The following is a 16,629-nucleotide window of genomic DNA, read 5'->3' on the forward strand; positions in this document are numbered from 1 at the left end:
GCCGCCGCCCCCCTCTCTTCTCCCCCGCCGTCCCCCTCTCTTCTCCCCCTCCGTGCTGCCGTCCCTAGGGGTGCAACGGATCGTCACCGATCCGAGCGCACATGCCGCGATCCGCGGTCTCGGCCTTAGGAAAGGCCGCGGCTTCGGCCTAGCTCCGAAGCGGCGGCCATCTTTCTACACCCAGGCGTTTACAATGTGATCGCTCCGACGGAGCGATCACTTGTAAACAAACCGGCGTCATGACATGACGGTTTCTCTCTCCCCTCTCCGTACTGATCTGTGCAGTGGAGGGGAGAGGTCGGATGGAAGCAGCCATCCCTCCATACCCAGCCAATACTCTACCAGCCTCTGAAATGCAATACTCTGCAATACAATACTCTGCAATGCAATACAGTACTCTGCTGCAATACAATACTCTGCTGCAATACAATACAATACTCTGCCTGCCAATACTCTGCCAGCCCATACAATACAATACTCTGCCCGCCAATACTCTGCCAGCCAATACAGTACAATACTCTGCCCGCCAATACTCTGCCAGCCAATACAGTACAATACTCTGCCCGCCAATACTCTGCCAGCCAATACAATACTCTGCCCGCCAATACTTTGCCAGCCAATACAGTACAATACTCTGCCCGCCAATACTTTGCCAGCCAATACAGTACAATACTCTGCCCGCCAATACTCTACCAGCCAATACAGTACAATACTCTGCCCGCCAATACTCTGCCAGCCAATACAGTACAATACTCTGCCCGCCAATACTCTGCCAGCCAATACAGTACAATACTCTGCCCGCCAATACTCTGCCAGCCAATACAATACAATACTCTGCCAGCCAATACAATACAATACTCTGCCCGCCAATACTCTGCCAGCCAATACAATACAATACTCTGCCTGCCAATACTCTGCCAGCCCATACAATACAATACTCTGCCAGCCAATACAATACGATTCTCTGCCAGCCAATACAATACAATACTCTGCCCGCCAATACTCTGCCAGCCAATACAATACAATACTCTGCCTGCCAATACTCTGCCAGCCCATACAATACAATACTCTGCCCGCCAATACTCTGCCAGCCAATACAGTACAATACTCTGCCCGCCAATACTCTGCCAGCCAATACAGTACAATACTCTGCCCGCCAATACTCTGCCAGCCAATACAATACTCTGCCCGCCAATACTTTGCCAGCCAATACAGTACAATACTCTGCCCGCCAATACTTTGCCAGCCAATACAGTACAATACTCTGCCCGCCAATACTCTGCCAGCCAATACAGTACAATACTCTGCCCGCCAATACTCTGCCAGCCAATACAGTACAATACTCTGCCCGCCAATACTCTGCCAGCCAATACAGTACAATACTCTGCCCGCCAATACTCTGCCAGCCAATACAATACAATACTCTGCCAGCCAATACAGTACAATACTCTGCCCGCCAATACTCCGCCAGCCAATACAATACAATACTCTGCCAGCCAATACAATACAATACTCTGCCAGTCAATACAATACAATACTCTGCCCGCCAATACTCTGCCAGCCAATACAATACAATACTCTGCCCGCCAATACTCTGCCAGCCAATACAATACTCTGCCTGCCAATACTCTGCCCGCCAATACAATACAATACTCTGCCCGCCAATGCATTGCAATACTCTGCAATGCAATACTCTCAAGGTTATCCAAAGGATTAATTAGCTAATCAAAAAAAAAACCCACTAGATTCATTAAAAAATTAAAATAATAATCAGATAGTCGTTGACTAATCGAAAAAATAATCGATAGATTAGTCGACAGACAAATTAATCGTTAGTTGCAGCTCTAGTTCAATTACTCCGGCGCCACCCTTTGGTCAATTTCTGTATTGTTGTCTGATCTTTTGCATTGGTTCTGAGCATGTGTGTTTGTACTTTGTACAAAAGTCTGATGGTTTTCTGTACACACAATCAGACTTAAGGCCCATACACACGATCAGACTTTTTGACAACAAACATGCAAATTAGCTGTTTTGGAGCAACATCTGACCGTGTGTATGCTCCATCGGACAAACTTTTTTGGTTTTCATCAGACTTTTGTTGGCTGTGCGAACGGACAAACTTTCTGGCAACAAAAGTCTGATGGAGCAAAGTCTGATCGTGTGTACGGAAAACCATAGGACTTTTGTACAAAGTACAAACAGGCATGCTCAGAACCAATGCAAAAGATCAGACAACAATACAGAAGTTGACCAAAGGTGGCGGTAAAGAGCAGAAAAACCACGTGATTTGGTGAAAGTTGGCTGAAAAAGTCCTGCCGTGTGTATGAAATACAAGTTCAGGGCCGACGCCCTTTGTACAAAAATCGAAGGGAAAGTTTGTACAAAGTCCTATCGTGTGTATGAGGCTTAAGAAACCAGAGCTGATGAAGTCTGGCCAATGCAATTTTCTGAATCGGCACCCCAAATAACCCCAGGATCAAGTCATAAGCCCCATACACACTATCAGATTTTCTGTTGATTTTTGTCTTCAGATTTACCAAAACCATGTAGTGGAAGGGCCTGCCTGATTGCATACACATTGAAACTCCTAAGGTTTGACCTCATATTACATGGTTTTGGTAAATCTGAAGGAAAGAATCAGCAGAAAATCTGATAGTGTGTATGGGGCTTTAAGCTGGCCATACACCTATTGATTATCTGCAGATTTTCTATGGTTAGATGGAAAAAGTGGGAGATTCCTCCATCCACACAGTTTAGTGAACATGGAGAAATCTGTTGCACTTTTTTCATCTAACCATAGAAAATCTGCAGATAATCTATAGGTGTATGGCCAGCTTTAAAAGGGAGGCACCAAGGAAAAAGATATTCATTTGTTGGGCTGTGTTATCTACACATTACTCTGCCATGGTGTGATTCTCCATCGTACACTCGGGCGTGTCTATAGCCCATCTTATAATTGTGTTTGCCTCCATAGACAGGTACCGGGTTTAAAAGTGAAAATAGCTGGAAAATCTCTTCCCACCGAGAAATTTGCCATCCGGAAATCTCGTAGGTATCAGGCGCAGATCCACACTCCTCTGCCTGTCCCTCCATTGGTATGACTCTTATGTTTACTCATTTCTTACATTTCAGTTAAAGGGTCAGTCAGTGAGCTAGGATGAACAAAAATGAATGCAACATTGTATACAATATTACATGTATTTTTTTTTTTTAAAGGCAGCTAGTGTAAAGCTAGCCATTAATGGATTGAAATTCGACAACTCAGCAGGGATGGGCCATATTCCAATCCATCCATGGGCAGTCTGGTTGTAAAATGAACTTAGCATTAATAGACTTTATGGCAGCCAACAACAGTAGACCCCTCCCTCAACAGCAGATCTCTTGAAGAGACAACTGATCCCCAGCAATATAAGACCCCCCCAAGCAACAATAGATCCCCCACCAGAAACAGTAGACCTCCTCAGCAACAATAAGACCCCTAGTGCTGAAGGTGCCGGGACTGCGTTCCCGCTGAAAAAAAGTCCTGGGTGCCAGCCTCTTGCAGTCCTTGTACAGTAGAGCTTAGAATGAGAGAAGAAAGGGTGGGACTGGTAGCCAATCAGGTGTGCTGCAAAAATTCTACCAATGAACATGTTAAGAGGAAAGAGCTAAGTGAGCAGGGGGGTGACCTTAAAGTGTAAAGCTTTGTATTTTTTTTTATAAAAATAACCAACATGCTTTTGCTTACCTGCTAAGTGTAAGGCCCCTTTCACACAGACCTGAACGGACACTCCATAGAGGTCTATGGAGGGACGGATGTCAGCTGTGACATGTCCGCTGACATTCGACCTGCACCGATCCGGAAAAGTGTGACGGAGGAAAAGCTTATTTTTCCATCCGTCTGCAGATCGGGTGACGAGGGATTCAACGGTCCTTCCTCATCTGATCCCCCATAGGGGAGAGTGGCGCTCTGACAGGTCCGTCTCTGCACTCTGTCATCTGCCTGCTCAGCGGGGATCGACGGAGCGATCCCCCGCTGAGCAGAGTGGGCTCTGTACACAGACACGTCCGTGGGAAAGAGCCCTAATGGTTTTGCACAGAGCAGCCCAGATCCTCTTCTTCTGGGGTCCCCTGCGGGCGCTCCAGGCCCCTCCTCTTCATTGGGTGCCCCCAGGGAAAGCAGCTTTCCCTGGGGGCACCAGTGTGTACTCGCTCCTCGAGTCAGGCTGCTGCATGCATTGACACTGGCACTGTGTCCGTGTCAGCAGATTTGAAGAGCCAACCGCTTTCGCTGCTATCAATCTGTCCAATGAGGAGAGAGACAGTGTCGGGGGCCACTGCAATCATGCACGTTGCTAAATCGGTAACAAACATACATACCTGCCCTGTTGCAGTGAATTTGCACAGAGCAGCTCCGATCCCCCTCTTCTTGGGTTCTTCTTCTGTGCTCCTGTCCCCTGCTTCCTGTTGAGTGCCCTCACAGCAAGCAGCTTGCTATGGGGGCACCCAAACCAAGCTTCAGCTCTGTGTGTCCATTCAGACATGGAACAGCGGTTCGGCCCTGCCCCCTCTCTCTATCGATTGGCGAACATATTTTGATTGACAGCAGTGGGAGCCAATGGCACCACTGCTGTGTCTCAGCCAATCAGGAGGGAGAGTCCTGGATGACTGAGACACTTGAAGACATCGCTGGACAGAGAGGGGGCTCAGGTAAGTATTAGGGGGGCTGCTGCACACAGAAGGTTTTTTATCTTAATGCATTTTATGCATTAAGATAAAAAACCTTCTGACTTTACAACACATTTAAGGCTTTAAACCCAAATTAATTCTTTTTTTGCCTTTCTTTCACTGTCTAATCTGAAGACTGGCAGTGGAGAGATGACACCACTACTTAACTTCTATAATCTATAACTGTCAACGAGGAAAATAAATGTGTTTTGTGCCTTGCAGGGCTGTTTGAATCTCAGAACTGGATAGACAGAAATACAAGTCCTTTGGCATGTAAAATAGATTACATATATCTATTACAATGTTGTATTTCATTTTCTGCTTAGAGTTCAGCCTTAAAGTATAAATAAAGGCAACACTTTTAGAAAAAAATTTTTTAGATTTTGATAGAGTGGTAGGGTTTTAAAAGCACTGTTAGGTTGTTATTGCTGTCTGTGTGCCCATTAGGAGATTCGCTCTCTGTAATTTTTCAGATGAGCAGCAATAAAAGTGAGGACAAATCCAAAATCGAGTTGCCACCAGAACAGGAATCAAGGGGAAATCTTCCAATAGTGGCACCTTATCCTCTACAACTGTGTATAAGAGGATTCCCCTCCCATTGCAAAGAGATCCTCTTACTCCGTGTTGAGTCTACAGGACAGAAATTAAAGAGAAATCTCCCATATAAAACACACATAGCAAAAAAAGAAAAAAGAAAAATTAGAGGCTTTAACCTTTTCCTACTCTATCCATAGTTACATAGACCATCTTGTTCAACCAATTTAAAAAAAACAGCCAAAATCAAAGTGAAAAAATGGTTTTGGATATACTTAAACTCCTAAGAACTCTAGCACTGACACCTACGACCTATAAGAGTTATTTTATTTCCCTCTGCCCATTATGAAGTCTCTCTCCTATTGTTGCTTCCTCATGTGAGTGTGAAATCCAAAGGGTATAAGACCCATTTATAACGGCTGTGCAGCTGGTGACAAAGGTACCAAAAAGTCATCACAGGAGTCGCTGAGAGTTATATTTCCAGGACTAGCACCGCCATGTATTATTATGACAAAGTTGGGGTTTAGGTAAAGTTGTAGGTAATGCAAATAAATAAAAAAATTCCTTTATGACACCTGCATGCTTAGTGATGATCATCCTAGACGTTGTATGCTTTACAGAGGTCAGGAGTATTTTTGTTCATCTGAAGTGCTTCCCTTCACAGGAGATGATGTATATCTGGAATGGCTATGCTGTCATTGGGAAGCAGAGGGATCTCACCGAGGACATGCTGGAGACTTTGAATCAGTCAGAGGAAGCTCTGGAAGGAGCTGCAGGTAGCAAGTCATGTAATTTAAGGCAAGCACTCATTTTTCGGGTGTTTTTGCATGTGGGGCACAGTGGCTGATACATTCAGATGTCTGCTGGATTCATCTGACATGTTGTCACTCCTATTACTTTACCTATTTGGGCTAATTTAAGGGGTACCGGTGTCTTGCTGTCAAGGTAGTCATATGCCGCGTACACACGACCGGACTTTCCGGCAGACTAGGTCAGACGGAATCAGTCTGTCGGACAATCCGATCGTGTGTGGGCTAATCTGATCGTTTTTCATAGAACAAAATCTGACAGACCTAGATATAGAACATGTTTCAAATCTGTCCGACGGACTCAATTCCTATCGGGAAAACCATTTGTCTGTGTGCTGGTCCAACAGACCAAATACGACGCAAGGGCAGCTATTGGCTACTGGCTATTGAACTTCGTTTTTTAGTCCCGTCTTACGTCATCACGTTCAAAACGAATGGACTTTTGAATGGACTTAGTCCGTTCGTGTGTGGCCAAGTCTGTTCGTTCGGAAAGTCCTTTGAAAGTCTGCCAAAAGTCCATTGGGAAGACCGTCGGACCTAGTCTGCTGGAAAGTCCGGTTGTGTGTATGCGGCATTAGACGTAAGACAACCATTGAACTAAAATTATCTCATGCCTATAGGTACCTGCAGATCTTGTTAGAAAACATGCTTTGGCTTCCTGTGACAGCGTTTATTGAAAGTGTCTCCATGCCCCTCCTGCCTCTCATTTCTGTAGCATAAACATGAATGCTTAGGTGACCCAGGCTCTTATGTTCCTGCCTGAAGATGGGCCAAAAGTACTCTTAACAAAGTTGGCCTTGAATCTGTGCATTTAACCTTCTTCTGATGTCTGTATTCATTTTCTTAATTGGAGCATCTCTAAACATGGCTAATACCAAAACTTGTTTGGGAATGATTGATGGATGTAGATAAAATGCCCTGCAATGACACATCCATCACAACAATAATGTGATGCCTACATGTAATGTTTACTGCAGTATACATTGGAGTTAATAAATTATATACCTTGGTGTCAATATAACACCATCCTCTAATACTTGGGAAAACTGTCAATAAAAGGTCACACATTGCAATAATTTCAGTAAATGGGTAATCCCAAATCCCAGAAGTCTATACAATCAAAGGTACCAACATAAATGTACAATAATAGTGTTGGGATGTATTTAGTTACAGCATTTTATGCTTGTGGTTTGTATATGCCACCTAAAGTCTCTAAATGTATATAGCCAGCAAGGTTATAATGGCAATCTTTTGGCGCTCAATAAATCAGTGCCCCCAAAAAAGTCTAGACCATGAGTGCTTGCATGCTATAACTTGCCTTCTGTACTATGACAGAGCTCAAACTTGCACACATTTCAGTCCACGTTGTGAACTCTGTGTTTTGGGCCAGTAACTAAGATTGCCTGCATACCGTGTATTCAATGTTTGCTCAGAGATGGCTGCCAAGACCTATGATTGTAAGCTTCCAACAATGCATTATGAGTAAATCATGGCTCCTCAGATGACAAACCCCAGCCAGCAATCGCCAGCTTAATGATCTAGCCCCGAGTCTGTAAGCAGCAGAATGAACCATTGTTGGGCCATCATGGTTACAAGTAGTCACAAAAGGGTGACCATACATGGCCCTATAATAGCAATCATTTTTGAACATCAATGTTTAAGCTGACCTCTAAGCCCTTGTACACACGGTCGGAGATTCCGACGGAATGTTTCCTATCGGACCGTTTTGTCGGATATTCCGACTGTGTGTGGTCTGCATCGGACTGTTTCCGTCGGAATATCCGAAGGACCAAGTTTTCCAACTTGCCGGTAAAATTTTCTGTCAAAATGCTCCGATCGGACATACTCCGATCATGTGTAGCCTACTCCGACGGACAAAGTGCCACGCATGCTCAGATCAAATTCCTAGACCAAAGCTATTGGCTACTAGCCTGAACGTAGTCCTGTCGTAATGAAATAACGCCATCACGTTATGTACAATCGGATTTTACGACAACTTAGTCCGACCGTGTGTATGCAACATCACTTCCGGACCTCTTCCGGAATTAATCTGTCGGAATCTCCGACAGTGTGTACAAGGGCTTAAAGGGTGATAATGAGCATCTATAGTGGTTATATGCACTTGTTATTACATAGGAAGATTTTTTTAATTTATTGGAAAACTTCCCTGTGATGGAGCTTGACCCTAGGCTCTGTGTAGGAGAAGGGGTACATTAAGACTTTATTAGGCTCTGATGCTCCAAAACTTACTCAAAGATGAGCAGATTTGTCCCCATTTGCTACTATGGATAAGATATGTTTCTATTTGTGGTTGCATGTGGATCACACTCCTGTTCATTTTCAGACGATTTTCAACCACAAAAATGACTAAATATATAGGGAGGCCATCAACCTACTTTAAATCATTTTATGTTGTTGATAGAGACTGTAGGTGGCATGTTGTATTCATATGCTGACATAAGTTATTGGGGGTGATTTACTAAAACTGGAGCACTCAGAATCTTGTGCAGCTCTGCATGGTACCCCCTATAAAGTTGCGATTATCATGTCATAATTTATTGTGAAAAAGAAAACAAGAAAATAGGAAGAAGGAAAGGTCCATCTAGTGACAAAGTCCATCCAAAAAATGTGTGCACCATCCGTCACCAGAAAATGCGTAGTCTTTAATGTAAGCCTCCACCTTATAAAATGCTTGCTTACCAAAATGTATTGACTTTTTGTTATGGAAGGTCAATCCAGCTTGCGGCTCATAACCCAGCCAGGGCCTTTGTATCCATCCAGGAAACTAATGGCCGTAGTACAGAGATCCACCATTCTAAAGGTACTCAATCGTATTGATTCTCCAAGAAAACATAAAACTGTGATTGGTTACATGCTGTCTTTAACTATCCTTGCACAAGCCGGTACATTTAAAATCATCTTGTACATTGTTTGTTAAAGGGTAGCTATCAGATAGGCAACACCACATCCCAGTCTCACCACCTCCACGCTGGTTTCAACTATCAGTGTTGTCACTTTCCACACTCTCCCATGATCAACACATGAACCGAGCTCTGCATAACCACGTTCCAAGGCTTTTAGTCATTTTTGACTTCATCAATGGGGATTCTGCATGGTAGCCAATTATCTTCCAACTTCAGCTTGTCCAATTAAGCTTTGACAATAAAACCTGGAAGCTGATTGCTTTCTATGCAGAGCTGCACCCAATTTTGCACGCACCAGTTTTAGTAAATCCTCCCCATTGTGTCTTTAAAGGGTAAGTTCAGCCTTACAGAAAGTCTGTAAGGTGAACACTGGACCCCCTCCCCATCCACCGGTCCCATTGTACTGGAGCCCCGTGATCACCTGTTGTCAGACTCTGGGACGTCGCTTTGCCAGTCTGAGGATTGAACACCTACTGGTTTTCTCTCCTCTCCTCCAACACTGAATGGACGGGCTAGGCTGATTCTGATTGGTCAGCGCCATCCACGTGATGGCACTGACCAAATAGAATGCCTCCTATACACACGCACTGAGAGGTATGGATAGGAAATTAAGCTGTGGGGATTTCAAATCCCCAGACTGTTGAAGAGGTGACCTGATGTCTGACAGCGGGGGGGATCGTGGGACTCCGGTACAGCAGGACCGGCGGGATAGGGGGTCCAGTGTAAGTTCACCTCACAGAACATGTGACCAGGCTATGGACATTCAAGTATTTACTTATTCTTTAAAATGAGGTTTAAAGCAACCCCTTACTAACATCTTTAGTTGCTGTCTCTGTGGAACAATTATCCTCAAAATTCACAAAAGCACTGAAGTCATTCATGTCATTCTGTTGGTAACTTAGCTCCTGATCCCCATCTCGGTGCTCTGCTTTGTGTTTACATTGGAGATTAGAAGGCTGCAAGGCTGATGGGTCACTGCAAGTGCAGAAAGCAGGGGTGAGCTGAGCTGGCAAGTCAGTGTTAAAGTAAGGTTACCATATTTTCAAAATGGAAGCTGGGTGACACCCTACTGACCATGTCCACTGTGAACCACACCAAAAAATGCATGTCCCACATTTCTAGTCACACTCACAATATCATGCCACATTTCTAACATTAAACAATTGGTCACAGACTTTTTGGAACAAGAGGCAGACATTCAAGATTTAAAGACAAGATGCTTTAGGAATCACTAGTAGGGAAATTATGCAGTGTAGTGTGCCACAGGTAATTGTGGGTGTGGTCAAATTACAGTAACAGTTGGAGGAGCTTGGTATAGTAAATACAACCTGAGCATGCTCTGTTATGGGTCAGGAATGCGTAATCCATAGAGTGCAGTGAACAAGAGTATGTAGCGCACAGAGTGCAGGGGTCAGCAATGAGTTACTGCATGGAGCACAGGGGCCAGGAGTAAGTAACCCACAGATTAAAGGTGTCAAGGGTACGTAATGCGCAAGGGATCAGAAATGAATAATGCGTGAAGCAAACTTGTAATTACAATAGGTGGAACATCTAAGCCCTTGTACACATGGTTGGACATTCCGACAACCACGGATTTTGTCCGAAACTGTTGCATACACACAGTCGGACAAAGTTATCAGAAAATCCGATCGTACTTAACGTGATGACGTTATTTTGTTAGGACGGCACTACGTTCAGGCTAGTAGCCAATAGCTTTGGTCTAGGAATTTGATCTGAGCATGCGTGGCACTTTGTCCGATCGGAATTCTCTACACATGATCGGACAAAGTTCGATCGGATCATGTTGTCGGAAAATTTTATAGCCCAGCTGGAAAACTTGGTCCGTCGGATACTCCAATGGAAACAGTCCGATGGAAGACACACACTGTCGGATTATCCGACAACACGGTCATATCGGACATTGTCCATCGGAATGTCCGACCGTGTGCACAAGGGCTAAGGCTACATTCACACCATACGTGAATGCATACACCTTTTAGAAATGATTAGCGTGTACTGTGAGCTGAAAAGCACAAGACAGTGGATCAAGAATCCAGCATGCAAGTATGTTTGCAATACAGTGTGCCTCAAGTGCATACAAGGCTATTTAATATTTACCCTATAAAGCCCCAGTGCCCAACCTGCAGTCCTTTGGTTTTTTGAAGTGCGGCCCTTGGGTCCCAGGACTGAGTTGTGGGAGCATGGGCTCATCTGGGCTGCATTTGAGCCCCCCTTTATCTTGTAAGTTGACAACCAGGGCTTTAATGAACTGTCTTTTCCATTCTGGAAATGCAGAATTACGTGGGCTTGTATGACCTCCTCAAAACATCCTTGAATACATTTCTCCTTCACAATTCTGTAATGGACAAGGAAATTAGCAGATCAACGCTAACCAAACTGATCTTTTCAATGCATTCCCAATTGAGTAGTTAGCAGTGCTCATCCCTTATGGTGCAATCTGCCCTCCACTGCACAGACGCTTCAGTGACCCTAACATGGGGGGGTGGGACTCTGTAGCTCAGGTTCGGCAGGACAGCTTTCTTTCTCTATTTTTTGAACTCTAAACGCTGGCTCTCCATACACGTTGACACCTGCGCAGTTCAATGTTTACACTAGAGGCTGGGGACAATGCTTCGGATGCTTGTTTCCCAAAGACAGACCACCTCAAAATGAACTGTCCGCAGGAAATGGAGACAAATGGTAACTGTACTCTGGAGAGGGTAGCAGTGTGAGCTGAGCTTCTAAGTCACTACAAAAGGGGGAATAAGGGTGAGCTGAGCTGCTGGTACAATGGTTTGAACAGCCTTAGTGCTTCTGCTATAAATAGGATGAATTGGTCCACAGTGCCTGCAGCTACAAAGGTCATTGTTGGCTTGTTTAAAGCTCATTTACTGTTTGTTAAAAAAAAAAAAGAAACACACTCTTTCTGTCAGAATTTCCGACACACAAAGTTTGAGAGCTGGATCTAAAAAATGTTGACAGCAAAATCCGATCGTTTAAATTCCGATCGTGTGTAGATGATTCCGACGGACAAACTACCCCACTTGCTCAGAATAAATTACGAGGCGAAAGCTATTGGCTGCTGCCCTCTTTATAGTCCCGTCGTACATGATTTACGTCACCTCGTTCTGTACGATCGGATTTTCTGACAACTTTGTGCAACCGTATGTATGCAAGAGAAGTTTGGGCCAAAATCCATCGAAAAGAATCCGACGGATTTTGTTATCGGAATGTCCGACCGTGTGTACAGGGCATTAATTGCAATTAATTAATTATACTAGTGACTGGGGACGTGTGTTTCGCAGAGACAGACCCCTCAAAATGTAACAGTCCTCAAGAAATGGAGACAAGTGGTAACCATATGATGGAGGGGGTAGCAGGGTGACCCGAGATTCTAAGTCACTACTGAAGAGGGAAGCAGGGTGAGCTGAGCTGCTCGGAGAATTACTTTGTTACTAACAATGTTAGTGCTTCTGCTATGAATTTTGAGGATGAAATGGTCCACAGTGCCTGCATCTACAAAGATCATTGCTGGCTCTTTTAAAGCTTATTTACATTTTGTTAAAAACAAAATTTAGTTACTCGTCCTTAACCTAGTCATAAGTTCACTTTAAGTTGCCCTAGGTAATGCGGAATAACTGAAATAGCTCAGCTTGAAAATAATTAAACTGATTTATTTTGTACTCTATGTCAGCATCTGAATTCCTGGCCGATGATCAGTGTCTGGTGAAGCTGCTGAAGGGACTTTGCCTGAAGTATCTGGACAGGATAGATGAGGCAGAAGAGTGCTTTAAATACATTTCTGTAAAGTGAGTATGCGCTGGAGGGTTTGTGATATATATGCTGCACATTTACATGTACAAACTTGTTTTATGTATGTTTGTGTGTTTGTAGGCTGCAGCCACTGATCAGTGTATTCCGTCAGTGGAAAGTCCTCGCTCAGTAGGGAGTATTCCTGTGTACACCTCAATTGTGTGGATTGAGAAATCGATTTGTTTTTTTTGCCCAGGAAGCTGGCTAAACCAGATAAAAAAAGGAACCATACATCTATGACCAGCCTAAAGAAAAGGCTCCAAAATATATCTGCAAACTTGCTTGATTTACCTAACTATATTGAATAATAAGGTGATTTAAAATCCCATTTACGGTATGTTTTAACATTTTCATGGCAAGAAAAATATACTTTTTTTTTGTTTTTTTTTACTTTTTACCCATGTTTTTTACATAACTAATCACTACCACTACTAAAACAATTTTTTTTTATTGAAATTGAATTAATATGCTGAACCATAAAAAAAAACACATCATGAAAAAAGGAATAAAAAAAAGTTCTGATCAAGTGTTTGCACCTGTAAAACATGTAAATGATTTGGTCTTGATGGGTCATTAACTGATTAAAGTTGAAACTGGCCACAATTTGCTATGTGGATGGCCCTGTCAGCCCCCATCTGCCTGACATCCTTTGACTGAAATAATAAAGGTTACCGGCAGAAAGGCTTCCAATGAGATGCAGCTGCTGTTTGGGTTTTTTGACAGGTGGTAAGGGTCGGTTCACACAGGGGCGACCCGTCAGGCGACTTAGCCGCCTGACAAGTCGTGTCCCGCTCTATGCAAAGGAACCGTTCTAATCGGAGCGACTCAAGTCGCTCCGACTTAGAAAAAGGTTACTGTACGACTTTTGGGGCGACTTGCATTGACTTCTATACAGAAGTCATTTCACAAGCCGCCGCTAAAGTCGGATCCCGGTCGACTGAGGCAGTCGCGCTGCAAGTCGTGCTGCCTCAGTGTGAACGGGCTCTTAGGCTAGATGGAGGAATCTGTTAGATTTTTTTCAGTCAACCCACAGGCTGTTTATGCATATGGCCAGCTTTACTCCCTAGTGTGTGGCCGCCTCTTGATTGCTCCTTCTGCTGTTGCATCTTCCCCATTTGATGGCACTGATGATGTAACGCCTGTACATGTGTGCTGGGGTTCCATCTTCCTGTCACACAGCTTCATTGGTGGCCTGGAGTAGGCTAGAAATGTACACTTAACTGTGTATGGTGCCTTGCAAAAGTTTTCACCCTCCTTGGCATTTTTCACGTTTTGTTGCCTCACAACTTGGAATTAGCATGGATTTTTTGAGAATTTTCATCATTTAATTTACAGAACATGCCCACAACTTTGAAAATGTTTTTTTTTTATTGTGAAGCAAACAATAAAAAATTCAATGTGCATAACTATTCACCCTCCTAAAGTCAATACTTTGCAGAGCCACCTTTTGTGACTATCACAGCTCCAAGTCGCTTTGGATAAGTCTCTATGAGTTTGCCACATCTTACCACTGGGATTTTTGCCAATTCCTCCTTGCAAAACTACTCCAGCTCCTTCACGTTGGATGGTTTACAGTTGGATTGAGGTCTAGGTTTTGACTAGACCATTCCAACACATTTACATGTTTCCCCTTAAACCCACTCAAGTGTTGCTTTAGCAGTGTGTTTGGGGTCATGGTCCTGCTGGAAGGTGAACCTCCGTCCTAGCCTCAAATCACACACAGAGTGATACAGGTTTTGTTCAAGAATATTCCTGTATTTAGCACCATCCATCTTTCCCTCAATAATTACCAGTTTACCTTTCCCGACTGCTGAGAAACATCCCCACAGCAAGATGTTACCACCACCATGTTTCACTGTGGGGATGGTGTTCTTTGTGTTGGGTTTGCGCCAGACATAGTGTTTTCTTTGATGGCCAAACAGTTCAATTTTAGTCTCATCAGACCAGAGCACCTTCTTCCATATATTTTGGGAGTCTCCCAGATGCCTTTTCGCAAACTCAAAATGTGCCATTTTGTTTTTTGCTGAAAGTAATGTATTTCTTCTGGCCACTCTGCCATAAAGCCCAACTCTATGGAGCGTACGGCTTATTGTCTTCCTATGTACAGATACTCCAGTCTCTGCTGTGGAACTCTGAAGCTCCTCCAGGGTTACCTTAGGTCTCTGTGCTGTCTCTCTTATTAATGCCCTCCTTGCCCGGTCTGTGAGTTTTGGTGTGCGGCCGTCTCTTGGCAGGTTTGCTGTTGTGCCATGTTCTTTCCATTTGGTTATGATAGATTTGATGGTGCTCCTAGGGATCACCAAAGATTTGGATATTTTCTTATAACCTAACCCTGACTTGTACTTCTCAACAACATTGTCCCTTACTTGTTTGGAGAGTTCCTTGGTCTTCATGGCAGTGTTTGGTTAGTGGCGCCTCTTGCTTAGGTGTTGCAGCCTCTGGGGCCTTTCAAAAAGGTGTGTATATGTAATGACAGGTCATGTGACACTTAGATTACATACAGGTGGACATTATTTCACTAATTATGTGACTTCTGAAGGTAACTGGTTGCACCAGAGCTTTTTATGGGCTTCATAACAAAAGGGGTGAATACATACACACATGCCAATTATCATTTTTTTATTTCTGAAAATTATGTATATATTTTTCTAATTTTACTTCACCAACTTAGACTTTTGTATTCTGATCCATCACATATAATTCATATTAAAAGAACATTGAACTAAATGCTGTAATGGAACAAAATAGGTAAAAAGCCAAGGGGAGTGAATACTTTTGCAAGGCACTGTATATAGAAAAACATTTTTAAAAAAAAGCAACGCCGGTAAGAGTACATTTGGAAAAAAGACTCTCTACTTCTCTTCTGCCAAAATCTCCACTTGCTAGCAAGTTTAGTATAACTTTAACAAAGCTCCAGGAAATGTTTTATCCTTTTTTTTTTTACAAGGCCATATAACTGACTTGCCATCCTGTGAAACATTTTTATTCCTTGGCAGTGAAAAGAGGATTAAATATGATGAGTACCTGGTACCCAATGCTTTGCTGGAGCTGGCTCTGCTCTATCTGCAGCTGGACAGAAGGGAGGATGCTGTCAAACTGCTGGAAAGTGCCAAGTAAGTGAGGCTGTGACAGCTCAGTGATATATGAATTGTGACAAGCTGGCAATAGAACATAACAAAACCATCATTTTAGGATCCACCATCCATTGTTAGAATGTTTTAGCCTTTTGTTTTTGTCATTCCTGAGGTCATTCCTTGTCCTCATCATGTCATACCTGTGAAGTACAGATATAGTATTTGAAATGGTTCTTGTAAACCTGGATTCATAAACTCCATATATTAGATTGTTACATAGTTACATAGTTAGTCAGGTTGAAAAAAGACACAAGTCCATCCAGTTCAACCAAAAAAAAAAAATATGTAATAAATATCATACCAGCCCATATACCCAATTCTATACCCACAGTTGATCCAGAGGAAGGCAAAAAACCCCAGCAGAGCCTGATCCAATTTGCTAAAGCAGGGGGAAAAAGTCCTTTCTGATCCCCCGAGAGGCAATCGGATTTTCCCCGGATCAACTTTACCTATAAATTTTAGTACCCAGTTATATTACGTACACTTAGGAAATAATCCAGGCCTTTCTTAAAGCAATCCACTGAGCTGGCCATAACCACCTCTGCAGGGAGTCTATTCCACATTTTCACAGCTCTTACTGTGAAGAAACCTTTCTGTATTTGGAGATGAAATCTCTTCTCCTCTAGACGTAAAGAGTGCCCCCTTGTCCTCTTTGTTGACTGTAAAGTGAATAACTCGACACCAAGTTCCCTACATGGACCCCTTATA

At 43.4% G+C, this 16,629-nt stretch overlaps 1 protein-coding gene across 2 annotated transcripts in view; it reads left to right on the forward strand.

Moving 5' to 3' along the window:
- TTC39A (tetratricopeptide repeat domain 39A) overlaps positions 1-16,629 on the forward strand; it is a 118,140-nt gene that overhangs the window by 91,766 nt on the left and 9,745 nt on the right. For both annotated transcript variants that reach the window (XM_077450259.1, XM_077450260.1), the window contains 4 exons: positions 2,975-3,095; positions 5,906-6,017; positions 12,669-12,783; positions 15,784-15,900. In XM_077450259.1, coding sequence (XP_077306385.1) covers positions 2,975-3,095; positions 5,906-6,017; positions 12,669-12,783; positions 15,784-15,900 — 465 coding nt within the window. The remainder of the gene's footprint in view (positions 1-2,974; positions 3,096-5,905; positions 6,018-12,668; positions 12,784-15,783; positions 15,901-16,629) is intronic.

Source organism: Lithobates pipiens, unplaced genomic scaffold, assembly GCF_037356315.1.
Source record: "Lithobates pipiens isolate NorthernLeopardFrog02 unplaced genomic scaffold, aLitPip1_a1.2 Scaffold_23, whole genome shotgun sequence".
Taxonomy (NCBI): Eukaryota; Metazoa; Chordata; class Amphibia; order Anura; family Ranidae; genus Lithobates; species Lithobates pipiens.